The 17,848-nt window shown below is 40.7% G+C and overlaps 1 protein-coding gene across 3 annotated transcripts in view; it reads left to right on the top strand.

Annotated features, from left to right (window-relative positions):
• Positions 1–17,848, top strand: part of Ccdc192 (coiled-coil domain containing 192) — a 160,099-nt gene that overhangs the window by 107,816 nt on the left and 34,435 nt on the right. For all 3 annotated transcript variants that reach the window (XM_070034130.1, XM_070034129.1, XM_070034128.1), the window contains one exon: positions 58–190. In XM_070034130.1, coding sequence (XP_069890231.1) covers positions 58–190 — 133 coding nt within the window. The remainder of the gene's footprint in view (positions 1–57; positions 191–17,848) is intronic.

Below are 17,848 nucleotides of genomic sequence, written 5' to 3'. Positions count from 1 at the left end.
ATGTTTCGGTCTCTAGTGACGAAAGTTCTTCTTGTTCTCCTTATTGTTATTTTGAAGAAACTAAAGCACAGGAAGAAAGTGGAAAAGCTACAAACTGATTTGGCCACAGCTAAGCAAGAGGCTGCCTTCACTGTCCTGGAACTCAAAGAGAAGATAAAGAGGCTCTGTGAGGGAAAGCCAGCCCCTAGAGGTCAGTATTATCACGTGATGGGTACACATGGGGGCCCCTGGTCCCGGGTGATGCACACAGCTCAGCTCACTTCAGTGGCAACAATACAAAAAGCCAGGCCTGTGCACAGGGACACACATCATGACCCGCAGCATCTGGCCTGACCTCAGCACATGAATGCCAACTCCAGGCTGGAGTCTCTTGCCCTTTTAGAGGGAGAGAATGCATAGTTCTTCATCAGAGGGAAGTCGATGAAGAGGGGAAGAACTCGACTGGAGTGGATCTGAGCCTTCACTGCAAAAGCTTAGTGGCAGAGAAGGAGAAGCAAAGCAGAAGCAGTACCTGATGTCTTGAGCCATGGCCCCTGGTCGTGGGGGTGGGGGTGGGGGTAGGACAGGGGCTCATTGGAAAGTACAGACTGGTAGACAGAGACTCAACAAGGAAGAAGATGCTTCTACCCTTAACTGAATGGACCAGAGAACAGAGAAGGATAGTTAGGGGTAAAGTCTACATAGCTGCAAAAAATTTTTAATAGCTATATTGATTTTGATGAAAACACAAAGACTTGTGCTGAAAAGGGATAGATACATAGGAGGGGAAAAAAGCCCCACTCAATAGGAGTTAGCCTTCAACACTTGGTGCCAGGCATTTTGCTAAGTTTCCCGTGGTATGTGCACTTAACAGATTACACAAGACTGAAACAGAGGTGTAGAGGTATGCATTGCTTTTCCCCAGGTTAGACACGGGTGGGCACTTTGGGGGTCACCAACAGCCACAGCAGCAAAATACGCTAACTGGGAGATATTTCTGAGCCTGGCTAGAGCGAGGACATTTCCCCATGCTGTGTCACAGCAGTCGCCGCCGTCAGTTCTGCCTGTTGATCTCTCCCACTGAGTGGCGGCCCCTGGGATGAGCGTCTCCTCTGAAACACGCCACTCCTGCAAAGCCTGGAACACACCATTGTTCTCACACCGCCTTCCTCTTTTACTCATAAGCAGAGCTGGAAAACGAGGAGCAACTTGGAAACACAGGGTGGGTGGGAAGAAGTGGGTGATGTGGTAGCTTCAGGAAGGGGACACTCCCAGCATCTTGACCCCATAGCAAACCTTTGAAAATGAATTTGGTTTTTCTTTTGGACTTGAAATAAGACTTTCCCAGGGTTTAAATGGCATGTAACACTGTCACCTTGAAACATATACTGAAGGTCAAGCCAAAATAACATAAAAGCCATTCATAAATTTGCCTTTATCAGTATAAATCCTCCACTAATTAGAGAGTTTGGGATTTACCTCTTTGGTAGAGAACTTGCCTAGAATGTCTAAGGCCCTGGATTCAGTCCCTAGTAACACACACACACAAACACACACACACACACACACACACACACACACACACACACACAGATCAATTAGCACAGCCTTGACAGAGAAACTAAGAGATAGTACCCAGACCCTGGAACCAGTATACACACACACACACACACACACACACACACACACACACACACACACACACACACACACACACACACACACACACACACACACACACCTTCATTCTTAGCTATCGAGGCCATATTTTCAATTGGTTACAGATGTAGAACACTGAAAATGATTGTAAAACATTCTAGAGAAAATTTTCCTATTCAGGAACTCTCAACTTCTCACTCGCATGTTAAATATTGTAAAAAATAGTATTATAAGGTACCTCACTTGATTTCATTTTTTTTTTTTTTACAAAAATAGTACCATTTATTTACTTATTATTTTTTTGTCAGTCATGGGGCTTGAACTCTGGGCCTGGGCGCTGTCCCTCAGCTCTTCAGCTCAAGGCTAGTGTTCTACTATTTGAGCCACAGCACCACTTCCATTTTTTTTTCTGCTTATGTGGTACTGAGGAATCGAACCCAGGGCTTCATGCATGCAAGGCAAGCGCTCTACCACTGAGCCACTTTCCAAGCCTCAGTACCATTTATTTTTGAATGACAATTTGATCTACTGGATCATAATTTAAACAATGCAGAGCACTAATTATTTCAGGGACTGGAGAAAATATAAACTATCTTTCTTTCATTGGTCATTTTCCTCTTTCTGTTAATAAACAAAATTTGTTGTACTTATGATGAAATAAATTTTAAACACTTCCAGGGACCAATTATAGATCTAAACAGTGCCTCCCCTTCTAGAATGTTCTACTTCTCTTATTTGATGGACAGATTGACTTATTGGACCAACATATAGTACTAACATCTCAAATATCTGTACCTTCTCACTCTTTTTCTAATGCCTCAACCTAAATTCAGTAGTCCAAGAGCTTGTCAGGCCATTGAGATCTTAGAGTAATAGTACTTTGCTTTTTCAGAGACATGGTCACCTTGCTCCACCTCAATTCACTTGAAAATAGTTCAAAAATATATTTAGGAACTACGGAACACAATGACCTTTATTTTACCACAGACCAAATAAGACCAACCTTCCCTCCCCCCCACACTGCTAGATCTAAAACACTACCTTCCCCATTTTCCCTGTATCCTTTTTTAAAATGTTTGTTTGGACTTCTCTAACCTCTGTTTACAAATGACGGATGCTCCAGCCGTACTAGTTTAAGAAAAAGGAGGATTTACGCACATGTAAATTTACCAAGAAAGGGCATGTCTTTAGCCTTCTGGTGTAATGGATTCGGGGTCTCCAATACCATTAGGACATTCTGACACTCAGTTCTGCTTCTCTCTGCCTTGCCTCCTCATTCTCTTCTTAGGCTACATAGCAGGACGCTAGAAGCATAGATTTAAGCATCTGTGGCCTGAGCTTCCTATCACTTTGTCTCCACAGAAGAAACAAAGTCTTTTTATACCAACTCTAGTTGGGAAAGTCCAAGGAAGAACTCTGGCTTGAGCTGGACATGCGCCCCTGGCTATGAGCCAGTCTCTATGGCTATAGACGGGGAGCTGTGGTTCAACAAGTTCTGGTCATGCATCTAGACTGTGGGGCTGCGGGAAATAAGATTGGGAAAGAGAATGTTCTGCCTAATATCTCCCACCAGAAGCAGAGATCTGGGCTGGGAGAAAAAAAAATCTCTTCTTTAAAGGAAAAGAAGAAAGACAAAAACAACATCTACAGTGTATTCTCAGCGAGTGATTTAGTTCAAATATAATGTAATATAATGTCCCCCATCCCATAGGAGATGTTTATGACAGACTTCCCAATGAATAAAATCCTTTTAATGAGTCAAGAAGTAAATGCCTAGTGGTAAAAGTTCAGCCAATTTTCCTACAAGTTTGGGGAATGGCTGGCAGAAGGGTCATAAAAAGGCCTGTGAAATCATTTAGTGCGTATTGAGACAGACACATTCATTCTTGTAAGCTTTGCTTTCGCTAGCCACACCAGTTTGTCCGTACTGATTATTTTGTATGGCCCCTAGCAGGAAAAAAAGGTTTCCTCACCTCTGCAGAGATAGAGAATCAGTCGCCTTCTTCATTTTCTAAATAGTCTTTAGGTTTTAAGTCTTCTGATTCAAAAATGTGTAGAATAGTAAGACTATCTATGAGTATTCATATTCAAATTGATGAAAGAATGATAAACCAGGTATTTCTTCTTATGTGAACACAGTACTATTGGCTATGTTCTTAAATTACTTCTAAGGAAATAACTTACTGAAATCCATGGAACGTTCAGCTGAATAGAATAATGTCTTTATTATAAAACTGGCCCAGCAGGAAACTTACATCCTAAGTGCTGTTTGTTTATCCTACTTTGCACAAATAATCACAACCCGAGGCAGATTCCTCTGTCATCTCCACAGCCTGAATCTCAAGTGCTTATAGACTTAATTACCAGCCGAATCCAGTGAAATGCCTATTGTGCTCTTTCCAAAGTCTGAGTCTACCTCTTTGTAAATCTCAGCATGCAGAAATGTAAGGTTGACTTTGAGAACAAGTTTTGCTGCTTGCTTTGGTTTTGAGTACACAGTTAATATTCGTTTTGCTCTTAACCTGTGTGACCAAAACTCCTGACAGAACAACTCACAAGTTTTGAAGTTTTTTAACCCATTGTCTTTGCTTTATTGATTCTGGGCCTGTGAAGATATAGAATAGGCTTGGTGGAGAGTGTGTAGCAGAAGTTGGTCACCTCATGGTGAACAGGAAGCAGAGAGAAATGGGGAAAGGGCAAAGGGTCAAAGCTACTGTTACAAGGAGATGTTAAGGGTGTAGGGATTAGGGAGTGAGGCAAAGGTCATGGAACTGGATTACGGCAATTGTTGTACCATATTGTTAATTTAGTAAAACCACTTCTAAACGATAAACATGTTGAATTCTGTTGCATGAATTTCATCTTAGTTACTAACAGTGATTGAAACAACTTCTCACTAACTTGTAATAACTAACCATTCTAGCAAGAGCAAGTGTATTTTAAAGTATCTTGGATCTAAATAAAATCTTTACTTGGTAAAATTCCAAGAATTTATAAAGAGGTCCTTCTCATATTTATCTGAGTGAACAGATTTTTCAGTCTTGAATAGTTGTCCATTAGAGAGTGTATGTTCTTCCTTCCTCCTTTCTTCTTCCTTTTTCCCTCCCTCCCTCCCTTCCTCCCTCCCTCCCTCCTTCCCTCCTTCCCTTCCCTTCCTCCCCTTTCCTTCCCTTCCCTTCCTCTCCTTTCCTCTCCTTTCCTTCCCTTCCCTCCCTCCCTCCCTCCCTCCCTCCTTCCCTCCCTTCCTCCCTTCTTCCCTTCCTTCCTTCCTTCCTTCCTATCTTCCTTCCTTCCTTCCTTCCTTCCTTCCTTCCTTCCTTCCTTTTCGTTTGGTGGTACTGGGATTGAACCCAGGGCCTCATACTTAGCAAAGCAGTCATACTACCACATGAGCCACACTCCTACCTCTTATGTAGGTGTTCTAGAAAATACCACCCTCTCTTTCTCTCAGCAGAGTCCTTCTGAAGGCTATTATTCCCCAGATCAATGAACAATTAAGCTATAGTTAAACTGTTAAACTAAGAAACAAATTAAACTACACATGAATAATTCCAGACATAGCCCTTTGTTCTCCTCCAAACACAGATATTTACACTTTCAGTATACCTAGGGTTTCCTAAGAAAACGACAAGGGCAGTCCTACAATCTCACTGCTTCAACCGCTGTTTCTTAAAAGCGATCAAACAGGCATAATAACTTTAGGGTGAACTTTGTGATATAAATTTCTAAGAAGTTCCATATTGGCCTCATGGAAATAGCTTGTATCTACTGGACTATATGTTATTTATTGCATTTACTGTGTTTTATTTATTTTTTTTAATCTTTAGCTCTCATTCAGAGATTGCCCGTCAGGTTGTCTCTGCCTTTGGCCACTGAAACAAAGCTGCTGCATTTCCAATCAAAGCCTTCTCACTGGTGAGGCATCTGACCCAAGAGTTCCTGGAAAGCTTAATTTATTGAACTAGACCCCCCCCCCCAAATTGCCTCATGTAGCGGAGGGATTATGAGCTAATTCCTTATGCATACATTTAAGGTGGTTGTCCAATGCTTCAGAAGCCTATAAATCACTGATGTAACAAGTAGGCATTCATTGGGACTTTGGGGTTCTCAGTAGCAGAAATGGAAAGGAAACTGCTGTAAGCAGGAGCTGTGGGGGCTGGAAAGGAGGCTCACTAGGAGGGTTTCAGAATGCCGGCCTGGCTGCTCCTCTCTTGGCTCCATCTGCGCCGCTGCAGGCCCAGCGTAGGAAAGGTCCCGGTTTCCCTGGCTCCTGCTCTACGCCGACCATCTGTTGTTTCACCTACACAGAACTACTTCCTCCTCCTTTGGTAGCAGAAGCACGGTTTTCCTTTCAAGAAGAATCTTTCTCCCCTTCTCTGCAGTCATATGACGTGGTCAAGCAGGTGTCCTGTCCCCATGAGCTTGAGGGAAGGCTTATAACTTATAGGGTCCTGGATTCAAGCCAAGAGCTGAAGCTTGAGTTGAGCTGAGCTGAGCTGAATGAAAGAGGGCAGAAAAAAACCCTAGGGCTGATTCATCCTGGGCCTGGTGTCTGGTCTGAAGGAAATGTCTATTAGTTCTTAGTGCCAGTATTTCCACGTCTGCCTTTATGAGGTTTTCTTTTAATTAAAGCTTTCCTTTACTGCTGAGAGCCATCTCATATCCTTTCCATACATCGCGTCATTAAAACAGTCAGTCAGCATTGGCTTATAGTACTTCTAAACAAGAAGATTTGTACCTAACCCAAGGGAGCCCTACTTACCTCCCCCCCCAAAAAAAATCTACAGGTATCTCAGAGAAGGAATTTGACTAATCCTAAATATTACATATTGCATTTTTACTCCTTGGATCAGTTGCTTTGGCCATCTTAGGAAGTGGAGCTATCATAGATTACACCTGGGCCATGTGCCCAGGCCGGAGAATGTTATCAGATAAGAAAAGATGAGAAAGTTTTAAAGACAGAAGATAAAATGTGTCTGTCACTGTGCCCTGTCGTGTGCTTTAAAGGTAAACCTCATAAAAGTGAAGGAGAGAGCCATTCGCTACTTTATCTTATCAGGAAAATACAAACGATCTCTTCCCTCTACTCCCTATCATTTTTACTGCTGTTTATTTAGGCCCTTGCTTTATGAGTGATCTGCAAGTCCACTTATCCTCTCTCATTAACAAAAGGTAAGAAGATACCATTCTGATACTTTTGGTTGGGTGGGGGGTTTGGTTCCAGTACTACACCAGCTGTGGGAATTCAGTGATGTCAAGATCCCATCCCTCCTTCATTTGTAAGACTAATTTTGGAATTATATCATGATCAGGAAATGGTGTTCCCTTCCTTCTGGCCATCCCTTAGGGACTCTTTTTTTTTTTTTTTTTTTAAGTCAGTTGGCTTCTATATCCAGAGAGGTTGGATGAAAGGGCAAGCACTAGCTAAATGTCAGACAAGGCACGTGGGAATTAGAGCTTGATCAGTTTCAAAGGTTTGCTACTTAACCCTGGAGACTGCCATGATCACCAGAAGAGGGTGTGCTGTTGTTAACAAAGGAGTGCTGAGGAGGAAGATACTTCCAGGAAATGTGCAGAGCATTCTTGGGCCCTCCTTTGTTAAACATCAGCAAATGAACATTTGTCAACAGGAGCTGAACTGGGGACATGGGTTGTCAACAGTGACCAGCCGGCTGCCAATACCAGCACAGCTGCCCCTGGTCTGAACCTCTTGTTAACAAAGTAGAAAGGTGATTTACTGTTTCCCCCTGTAGATACCCAGGAAACTCTCTCTCTCTGTTTTTATTTTTCCTGGTAGGAGTTTGAGGTGAGAAATGTCACATTGGCCAAATGGATAAATTTGGGAAAAGAAAGTATAAGGTCATCAAGTCAAGTTTAGAAAGGATACATGGAACCCAGTTCTTCTGGACAAGTAGAAGTCCTTTGTTTGACACACTGGAATTATTTTTGGCCAGTGGGATAGAGTTAGATATGTACAGTTATTGATTTTGAGATGCACACCTCTGTGTACATCACTGTGGTACAGAAGAGTTTTGTTTTCAGAGATGCACTCCTGTGGACCAGCTTATCCTATGATTCGTTTCAATTTCCTCAAACAAATGTGTCTTTATAGTCACATTTGGTATTTACCAAAGAGCACATAATTCAGAAATCATGAAGATATGTAAAGCTGGGATGTAGCTCAGTGGAGCATGTTTTCTTGGTATGGGTGAGACCCGTTTGGAGCACAAACACTTCAGGAAGGAGGAGGAGGGAGAGGAGAAGGAGAAATGCCAGGCTTTAGAGTTGCTTAGCATGTAATTAGAAACAACAACAAAAAAGTATGTCAACTCATGCTAACAGGACAAATAGAGCCTGTGACACTAAAAGGTTCCACTTTTGTGCAAATGCTTTCCTTGATCCCACAATCAGTGGCCAAGGTGTTCCCCTGGTTCTCCAGCAAGACCCGGAAGTGTGGCCACACCAAGTTATCTTCTCCAGCTGGGCACGCCATTGGAGCGTCTGCTGCCTGAGAGTGGTCGGGAAAGCTTCTGGCAGCCACCAGTTCTGTGGCTATTCTTCTGGGAGAAGGAAGGAGCCTTGTTCATAGCCTGGAGAATTTCCAATAGAACCTGGCAAACAAGAGGGAGGGGTCGACACACTGAACGTGTGTTATTATAAATATTGGCCAATTGTCCCTCCAAACAGTAAAATCCTGAGGCCAAGGAAAGGAGGCAAAAGCTGGCAGACAGATGCACAGAAGCTTCAAGAATGAAAGAAAGCCAGAGTTCTTGAGTCCTCAAAGGCAAATGAGTCCTGAAACACATCAATAGGATAAAGCCTACTGAATTCGTTCTATAGAATCTGTATATTACCCTAACTCTTGAAATAGGTCTAATAGTTTGAGAGAATACAATGGAGACTCTTATCATACTGAGTATTCTAGGTTCAAGTAAAAATTGCATGTCTGGTGTGGATGACCAGCTGACCAGTGAAGCCATCTCACCTGCCACAGTTCTGAAGGGAGAGTAGCTCTAGCTATTCTGGACGAAGACAAAAACCTCTTGTCTTAGCCGGGCACCGGTGGCTCACGCCTGTAATCCTAGCTACTCAGGAGGCTGAGATCTGAGGTTTGCAGTTCAAAGCCAGCCCAGGCAGGAAACTCCGTGAGACTCTTATCTCCAATAAACCAGTAGAAAACCGGAAGTGGCGCTGTGGCTCGAATGGTAGAGTGCTCAGCTTGAGCTGAAGAGCTGAGGGACAGCGCCCAGGCCCAGAGTTCAAGCCCCACGACCGACAAAACAAACAAAACCTCTTGTCCTATCCCAGGTTGCTAAGTAAGTTTCTATTGAAAAAGTTCGTTTTCAACATGCTTTAAAATATTATTTGTCTAAGAGATGGCATAAGCAGCCACTATTCATTTTCACTTTAAGTGATGTATGATGCGCCACGCCCAGCTTTTTGCTAGTTATCTGGAAAAGGAATTTTTTGGACTTTTCAGACAGGCTTCAAACTGCAATCCTTTTGCTTTCAGATTACCAAGGAGCTAAGATTATAGGCATGAGCCCCTCATACCAGGCTTCCCAAATGTGTGTGTGTGTGTGTGTGTGTGTGTGTGTGTGTGTGTGTGTGTGTGTGTGTGTGTGTGTGTGTGAATGCACCCATGTGCCAGCCCTAAGACTTGAACTTAGGGCCTGAGCACTGTCCCTCAGTTTTTGTGCTCAAGGCTAGTGAGCTACAATCTCCTTCTGGTTTTTTGCTTGTTTAATTGGAGATAAGAGTCTCATGGACTTTCCTGCCCAGGCTGGCTTTGAACCACAATCCTCAGATCTCAGCCTCCTGAGTAGCTAGGATTATAGACTTAGCCACTGGTGTTCACCTTTGCTATTACTATTTTTTCTGTTTTTAAAAGATGAAAATTATTCTAAAGTTTATAATATAAGAAAAATTGCCCAGGTTCAGTGAGTGTCATGTCCTGGAATCCCAGTTACTCAGGAGACTGATATAGGAGGTCACTTGAGTTCATGAGTTTAGGTGAGACTAGGAAAACTAAAGAGACTCTGACAAAAAAAAAATACATGAAATTAAAAGTTTTAAATGTAATTTTTGTTTTGTTAAAATATCATAGTGATCACACTAGTAAAACTAAGGATATAACATGACATAAATTCTGACATACAAATTTTCATTCACACTCAAAAATATTTGAAATGAGGAACCATGTTTCCAGTTATCTATACATATTGTGTGTATGTGTGCATATATTCTTACACAAGTACTCACATAGGTCTGTATATGTTGAATATCTATATATCATATATATCTATGTACATATATTCTAAATATTAATATTCTGCTTATCTGTATATTATATATTGATAATATATTTACTATATTATTAACATATAATATAGTAAATATATTATCTATATATTATCTATTGATAATATATTTAGAATATATATACACATGTATATAAGATAGATAAGACACACATGTGTATATATATTCTAAATATATTATCAATGTACTTATAGCTAAAATATGATTGGCCCCGAGGCTGGAAATGCTACATTTTTTTTAAACTGATCTTATATTAGCCACTAAATGTCTTAGGTGTTAGAAGCAAAAGTTAGTAGAATGTAGTTAACTCCAGAAATCCAAGAGAATGTCAAAGGCATTGAGAAGATAAGGATCTGACTGCTTATCTTTTATTACTATTATCTTTTATTTGAATCAAAAGACAAAAACTGGCAGACTTGTATAGTCCCTCTGTCTTGAGACTATGAACACAGTTTTCAGATATAAGTTGATAATATTTTTCTTTCTCATAGGCATAACATTTCCATAGAAATCCCCAGAGTCACTAATTGAATGTGAGAAAAGATGTCCTTTTGAGGATGCTTTTGATCTAAAGCCAAAGGAAGTAATTTATTTAGCAAAAGCTGTGGGATCCAAGTAGAGATATAGCTGTGGAAATATCGACAAGCCAAACTAAGTGCCTTAATTTATTTGTCAATACAGTAGTATTAGCATGCTAAGAATTCACTTTGGGAGAAATTCTCAAGATGATGGAAACGGGTTTCACTCTTATTTATATTATATCAATTGGTTCTGGTCCTTTGGAAACATTCCTGAAGAGAGTTGGTAGGCCTAGCAGTCTTTTATTACTTCAATACCTTCCACTCTAAGATGTTAGAGAAACACTCTTGGCCCATTTATTTATTTATACTTATATTTTTTGTCAGTCATGGAACTTGAACGCAAGGCCTGGAGCATTCTCCCTCAGCTGTTTTGCTCAAGGCTAGTAGTGCTCTACCACTTTGAGCCACAGCTCCACTTCCAGTTTTCTGGTTGGTAATTGGAGATAAGACTTTCCTACCCAGGCTGGCTTTGAACCACAATCCTCAGACCCCAGGCTCCTGAGTAGCTAGGATTTCAGGCATGAGCCACCAATGGCCCAGCCCTCTTGCCCCTTTTAATGACAGATTTTACATGTCTATTTCTGTTATGGTGCAATTTTATTAGTATTATTTTTGAATTTAATATGTTTATTCATTGTATAAGTACTGATTAGTGCTCATGAAACTTAAAAAAAATCTTATTTGAACTTCAAATCAAGGGAAAGAGTAAAACATACTAAATAAAGATCATATTAGAAAACCAAAAGCACAAGAAATGAACACAATCCAAGCTTGATTGAAATGTGGTAATACCAGCTCCAGCCATATGCAACCATTAGGAATTCCCTTCAGCACGCCCTTCTGCTCGCTGCCCCTCTGATTGCAGCTTCATCCAGCTCTTGTTCTGGGGCTGTCCTCTAGCCCTAGCTCTGCCCCTTCCTTCCTTTCTTTCTTCCTTCCTTCCTTCTTTTCCTTCCTTTCTTTCTTTTTTCCTTCCTTTTTTTCTTTTCTGTTGGTCAAGGGGCTTGAACTCTGGGCCTAGGCACTGTCCCTAAGCTCTTTTGCTCAAGACTAGCCCTCTACCACTTGAGCCACAGTACCACTTCTGGTTTTCTGGTGGTTAATTGGGGATAAGAGTTTCATGGACTTTCCTGCCCGGGGCTGGCTTTGAGCCCTGATCCTCAGATCTCAGAAGATTACAGGTGTGAGTCACAAGTGCCTGGCTGGTCTCTAGAATGTTCTTCTGGGAAATGTCACTTCATCCTCTCTCTGCCATCCCACCCTTTTCTGGGACTTCCCGCAGGTCACGGGTTCATGAACTTGTGAACACCACAGTCAGAACATGTGTTATGAGCGTATCTTTCCTTATTTGTTTTTTCCAGTACACTATGATTTTCTTGAAAAGAAATAGAGCATCAGATGTCTTGTCTTTGGTGGTGTCCTAGCTCAACGTCTAGTGCTCTGAGGTCATGAAACATCTGGATAGAGACCTGTAGAGGGACACTTTTTTGGTGCATTATTTTTTACAATGTTTATTCATTGTGTGGCGATGGAGAGAATTTTCCTATGTCCCTGAGCTTTGTTGCTCAAGGCCAGCACTCTACCACGTGAGCCACAGCACCACTTCCACCAGGACTCTGGTTGCCTTTTGACAGGGCAAGGAGCCGCCCTCCTCCCACCCCAGGTCTTCTTCCAGGTTCCAGGCCTGCATTCTCCCCTCCCCAGGTATGTGAGTTATTTGCCCTTTCTCCAGCTTTGACCACACACTCCTCTTCTCCACTTCATGCCTGTTTATTTAGGAGCACGCCTGTGTCTCCCATCTCTGCAAACACTTCCTTGACGCCTCCTCACTAGGTCCTTTGTTAGGTTGTTACCTTAGAGTAAGGTCAACTATTTGAAAAGGTTATCTCCACATGCTGCTTCGCTTCCTCCTCTCTTTCCCCTCACTGATGAATCACCTGAGTCTGTGTTGCTCACCTTATTGAGATGAAAGTAGACAATTGAAAGTGCTCTACCTAAATGTGCTAACCACACCACGGGTCTATCCTAAAGTAAACTCTTCTGTATTTGTCTTACTTGAACCCATAAAGTTACATACTCCAGATGGCTCTCCTGTCTCCCTACCCTGAAACAATGAGGTTAGACCCCAGTACCTTTTTCTCCAACCCTGAAACCACTCCTCCAGTCTGGATTTTTGTTGGTTGTTTTGGAGCTAGAGTTTAGTGAGGTTTTCTGGCTAGGCTAGCTCCAAACTACCATCTTCTGGAGTATAGCTTCCTAAGTAGCCAGGATTACAGGCATGAACCACAGGTAACCAATCAGGTAACCCTTGTATTCTTGACAAAACTGTAGTCTTTGCCTAAGTCAAACCATACAGTCCTGGGATTTTTTTCTTCCTTACTGGTTACCTCTTCTCTGTAACTTGTTGAAGCTTGTTCTACAAAACCTCATAAAATATTTAGGTCCTAGTTCAGGGTTATTCTGTACCTTCAGTTGCTCCATGACTCATTCTAATATCCTTAAACATCACCATTCATCTAATAATTCTTAAGTTTGTATCTCCAGGTGATGTATTTCCCTCCTGAGCTCTTGATTTTATATTTGTACATAAACTTTGGGGCTGGGAAGGTGGCTCAGTGGTAGAGTGCTTGCCTTGCATGCATGAGGCCCTTTGGTTCGATTCCTCAGCACCATATAAGCAGAAAAAGCTGGAAGTGGGGCTGAGGCTCAAGCGGTAGAGTACTAGTCTAAAGTTGAAGAGCGGAGGGACAGCGCACAGGCACAGAGTTCAGGCCCCACAAACCACAAAAAACAAACAAACAAACAAACAAATAAATAAATAAGTAAACTGTATATACTCCTTTCCTTACCTTTCACTCAAAGCTCACTTGAAAAAATAATCTTCCCCTACCTTGTCTCTTTGCAGTCCACAAAAGGATCATTCCCCGTGACTCGAGCTAAATAAATCAGTAAAAAAAAAAAAAAAAAAAAGAAAAGAAAAGAAAAATTGAAATTGAAATTGAGATAAGTGCAGCAGAGAAAGGAAACAGAGTTCTGTAAGGTAAAATAATTTAGAACAGAGGAAGAGAAAACATGGTAGGCCACTAGATCTCTCTAAGGAGATGACAATATAAGGAGTCACCAAATAGGCAAAGGGAGAAGATCCTGAAGCAAACAGCAAGTATAGAACACTTTCTGTTCATGCATTTCAACAAGACGCCTCAGTCTAATTTCTAAAGCAAAACAAATAAGGGGAAAATTATCAGAGGGTAGGGGGATAGAGGTAAAAAGAGGCTAGAGCTGATATGGGGGCTTCATTATTTCAGGAGCCAAAGAGTAGTGACTTAGACTGGAAAGGCAGATTGAAAATAATGGATTTACTCTTAAAAAGTCACATCTTTTTAATAAATAAAATATGTATACATAAAATGATTTATTCTAATCATGTGTAAGTATACAATTTTGTGGCATTAACTACATTGACAATGTCATGTAACCATTATGACTGTAGACATAACGTACATCATCTTCAACAAAAGCACTGAACCTGGTAACCTCCATTTTACCTTTTCCATATGAATTTGTCTGTTGCCTGTGCTTCCTGGAAGCGAAATTATACGATGTTTGTCCTCCTGACTATGGCTTATTTTAATGTCTGTTTTAAAAGTCTACTCATGTTGCAGGGTGTGATAAAATCTTATTCCTTTTTATAGCTGAGCAATATTCCACTCTAAAACTACATTGTGTTTATCTGGAATGGGTTTCATCTTTATTTTAAAAGAGTTAGCAGTGGATTGGATGTGGAGATTAGGGAGATGAGGGTAAACAATGTTTCTTGGACGTATAGCTTATGATAATATGCAGCAGATGAAAAATTGGGTGAAATACAGGAATCTAGAGAAGAATAGCCCTTAATCCCAATCAGAGTAGACTAGATCTTGTTAATACTGGCTACAGAAGGATTCTTAAAGAATGTGACTACTAAACAGCTCTTGAAGTGTAACTATGATTTAACCATATTCAGAAGTGTGTACTGTATAGAAAAGTGCCACATATATGTGTGTGTATATATATATATATACATATATATATGTATATATATATATATATGGAGTGCTTACAAGTATACGTGTGGAGTTCAGGAGATATGGAGAGAGTTAATAGTTCACTTGACACTTGGTAGAGAAGTCCTCTGCCATCTTCTCATATTTTACAGTTATATAAGGATGTGACATTGTTTTGCATGATATTCTAAAAAGAACCTGAATAATCGACAATCTGAAGGAAGTTCTCAGAAATCTATGTTATAGTTGGTCAAATAGGCAGAAAATGGTTTTGTGTGTGTGTGTGTGTGTGTGTGTGTGTGTGTGTGTGTGTGTGTGTGTGTGTGTGTGTGTGTTTAAGAAAGGCAAGTGTTAAATATAAATCCTTAGCTCAGGATAAGGAAAATAAGTAGGACAGTGTCGTTTTCTGTGAAAATAAATGAACAAAGAAAATAAGGCTGTCCATTGTTTCAAATGACAAAGAATTGGTAGCAATCCAAATACCACAGGAGACAAGATTAATGTTAAGAATATCTGTCAACATCCTGTTTGAAAATCTCAGTCAGGATCAAAGATATCTGAAAATATTGACTGAGGGTTTCACCCAGGAATGAGCCACATGCTCTGTAGCAGAAACCTGTAAATTGCTCGTATAGGGTATTAGGGGGCAAACAGACCTTGACCATCAACTTTTCCAACTCCCATGTTTTACAGTGAGAAGACAGGGGCCTGGAAAACCTGTTCTCCTCTCTGAGGAGCTGGAAAGCAGCAGGAAGTAGCAGGGATTGTGGATTGTACAGTATTAGGTTCCATCCCAGCTCAGTCATCTGTCCTCAGTTTACTCAGCCGAGAAGTGAGGATCAAAACAGTTAGTTTGGAAGGTGCTTGGGAGATTAGGAGCAATGTACATAAAACATCTGGCACACAGAAAAGCATCAAATGCCAGATCTGGTTGCCTGAAGTCCTGGGATTAGTGACAGAACAAGGACACCACTTCCCTCCGCTTCCCTCCACTGGTACTGTTAAGTTACCTTTAAGCCTTCCAGCAATGGCGCTCTTCCAACAGGAGGCGAGGGGAGGCATTATGATGCGACTCTATAAATACTTCGGCTTCTAATAACCTGTAAATATCAAATGAGTCAGTATTGTATAAAATGCCAAATGGAACTTAGTAATCTTTCCAGAACACCAACACAGCAAAAGAGAGTTCAACACATGGGACAGCATGTTAAAATTTGGCTGAAGAAATTTTTTTCTGAACTGAAAATTTTATACTTAAATATATTCGATTTCACAAATTATACAATGATTATTTTTCTAACTTAGCAAAATTGCAGTAGAGTCATGTAATACTGAGAATAGGAAAAAATGTAAACTGACTAATAATAGTTGAATTATAGCAGAGAAGTAAAGAGAAATTGCTTAAACGTTCATAGTTTGTAAAAGGTGATTAAAGATAACATAGTCATCACAATTAGTCATCTCCATTGTGTGTGTGCCTGGCATTAAAATAGGAGAAACACTGGCAACTCAATAGCAAAATGCTTGACCAGCATCTGCAAAAGCCCAGCACGGAAACCAAAAAATTCACCTTAAAAAAATCAGCCAATCTGATTACTGTCTCTAATTCTAATTCACTTGCATAAACATGGTCATTGGCCATGATGCATTCAACAGAGTTGGACAGACAACTGAAGCTTCTACCACCACGCTTCTGCTCTACTCAAGACCTTCTTGGCATGGTCCCTTTGAAAAGGAATATGAATCTAAGTCTGTCAAGAGCTACCCTTACGTCTTGCATCTCCCATTACTATTTGTGTCATTTCCAGGTAAGCAGAGTTGCCAGAGTGTTCTGGAAGGTCTGGATGGCTGAGATGAATAAGAGGTACACTGTGAGCAAGAGCGTACTTTATTTGCAGATTCATTGCATGTAGTTTTGACCAAATGCAGCCCCAAACTATCAAAATCTTAAAATCTTCAAAGTAAAAACAAATTAATTTGCCGGCACACCACACAGCTCAGTTGATTCAGAGAAACCGTCAGTTTGACATGATATGCAGTTGTGTTCAAATCCTTGTGTGATCAGCTGAGTAGTTCCCTTAATTTTGAGACACTATACCTCCCCCAAAGGATACCCAAGCAGCAATTAATTAATTCCATGGCCATGGGTATGTTTTAGATGTGTTAAAGTGCAGCAGGGTGGCATTTATTTAAGCAGATGTAGGAAAAATAACTCTAGCACTCAGCGTACATCCCTGGACTTCCTGAGCACTCATAATTTTCTCCCCACAGCTGTCTCCTTCGAACTCAGTGTGTGCAGATGCCAAGGATCTATTGTATAAGATTTTAAAATGAGGAAGACCTTCACAAGGCCAAAATTAGTCCATGGGTTAAATTCTGTCAGTCTACCAAGTGTTTTAAATACTCCTTATAGTCCTGGCCTGCGCTATAAGCCAAATATTTTTGACAATTTTTTAACCACTGAACAGTGAAGAGATTTCCCATTGCAGGCAGGAGATGTAGCTTCTTTCACAAGGCCAGATAATCTGGCAGCCGGGGATTGGATTCTTGACCTGGTCTCCTTTGATTACACCTGCCACCTGTATAGCAATTTTAATTGTCTCCATCTTCCATCATTCCCAGTGGAGTTACCCAGCCTTACCACCCAGTTAAAGAAGTCTGAATCAGTATGTCTGTGCTGTAATTCAAGAATTTACTTTTGTTCTTTTTTTTTTGATGATTTTTGTGTTTTTTTTTTAAGTTTCCTTCTTTTTCTTTTTCTGAGACAAAGTTTCCTGAGACAGGCTGGATTTGAACTCACTATTCTCTGGCCTCAGCCTCCTTACTGCTGAGATTACATATGCAATCACACCTGGCTTAGAATGAGCATCTTAATAAGAGCATCCATTACACAAGAGAAAAGACCGCTTTCACTCCCTGGGTTCTAAGGGATCTTAATCCCATGATTCCCCTTCATCTAGAGAATGGAACTGTCCCGCTTACAATCTATGATTCTCCCCCCCACCAAAGAAAACCTAATGAGATGGCCTTCAAGTGCTTTTCATCTTATCTGGCGCAAGAGAACATTATGTACATATGGAACAATATAGTTTTAGAAAAAGATTATGTATAGTAATTTTTCAGTTTCCATTTCCCCCTTAGAAATGAGCACTTACAGTTTTCATGTTTCTTTTTCATATCAGAATAGACATGCTATTTTATACATCTCTCTCCAAGAATAATCATTTCAGAATATGAAAAAGTTTAAGACCGTTTCAGTTTCTA

Source organism: Dipodomys merriami, unplaced genomic scaffold (genome assembly GCF_024711535.1).
Source record: "Dipodomys merriami isolate MVZ:Mamm:240054 unplaced genomic scaffold, mDipMer1.0.p SCAF_24, whole genome shotgun sequence".
Lineage (NCBI taxonomy): Eukaryota > Metazoa > Chordata > Mammalia > Rodentia > Heteromyidae > Dipodomys > Dipodomys merriami.
Note: the sequence above shows the minus strand (reverse complement) of the source record. Positions and strands in the feature narration are given on the sequence as shown.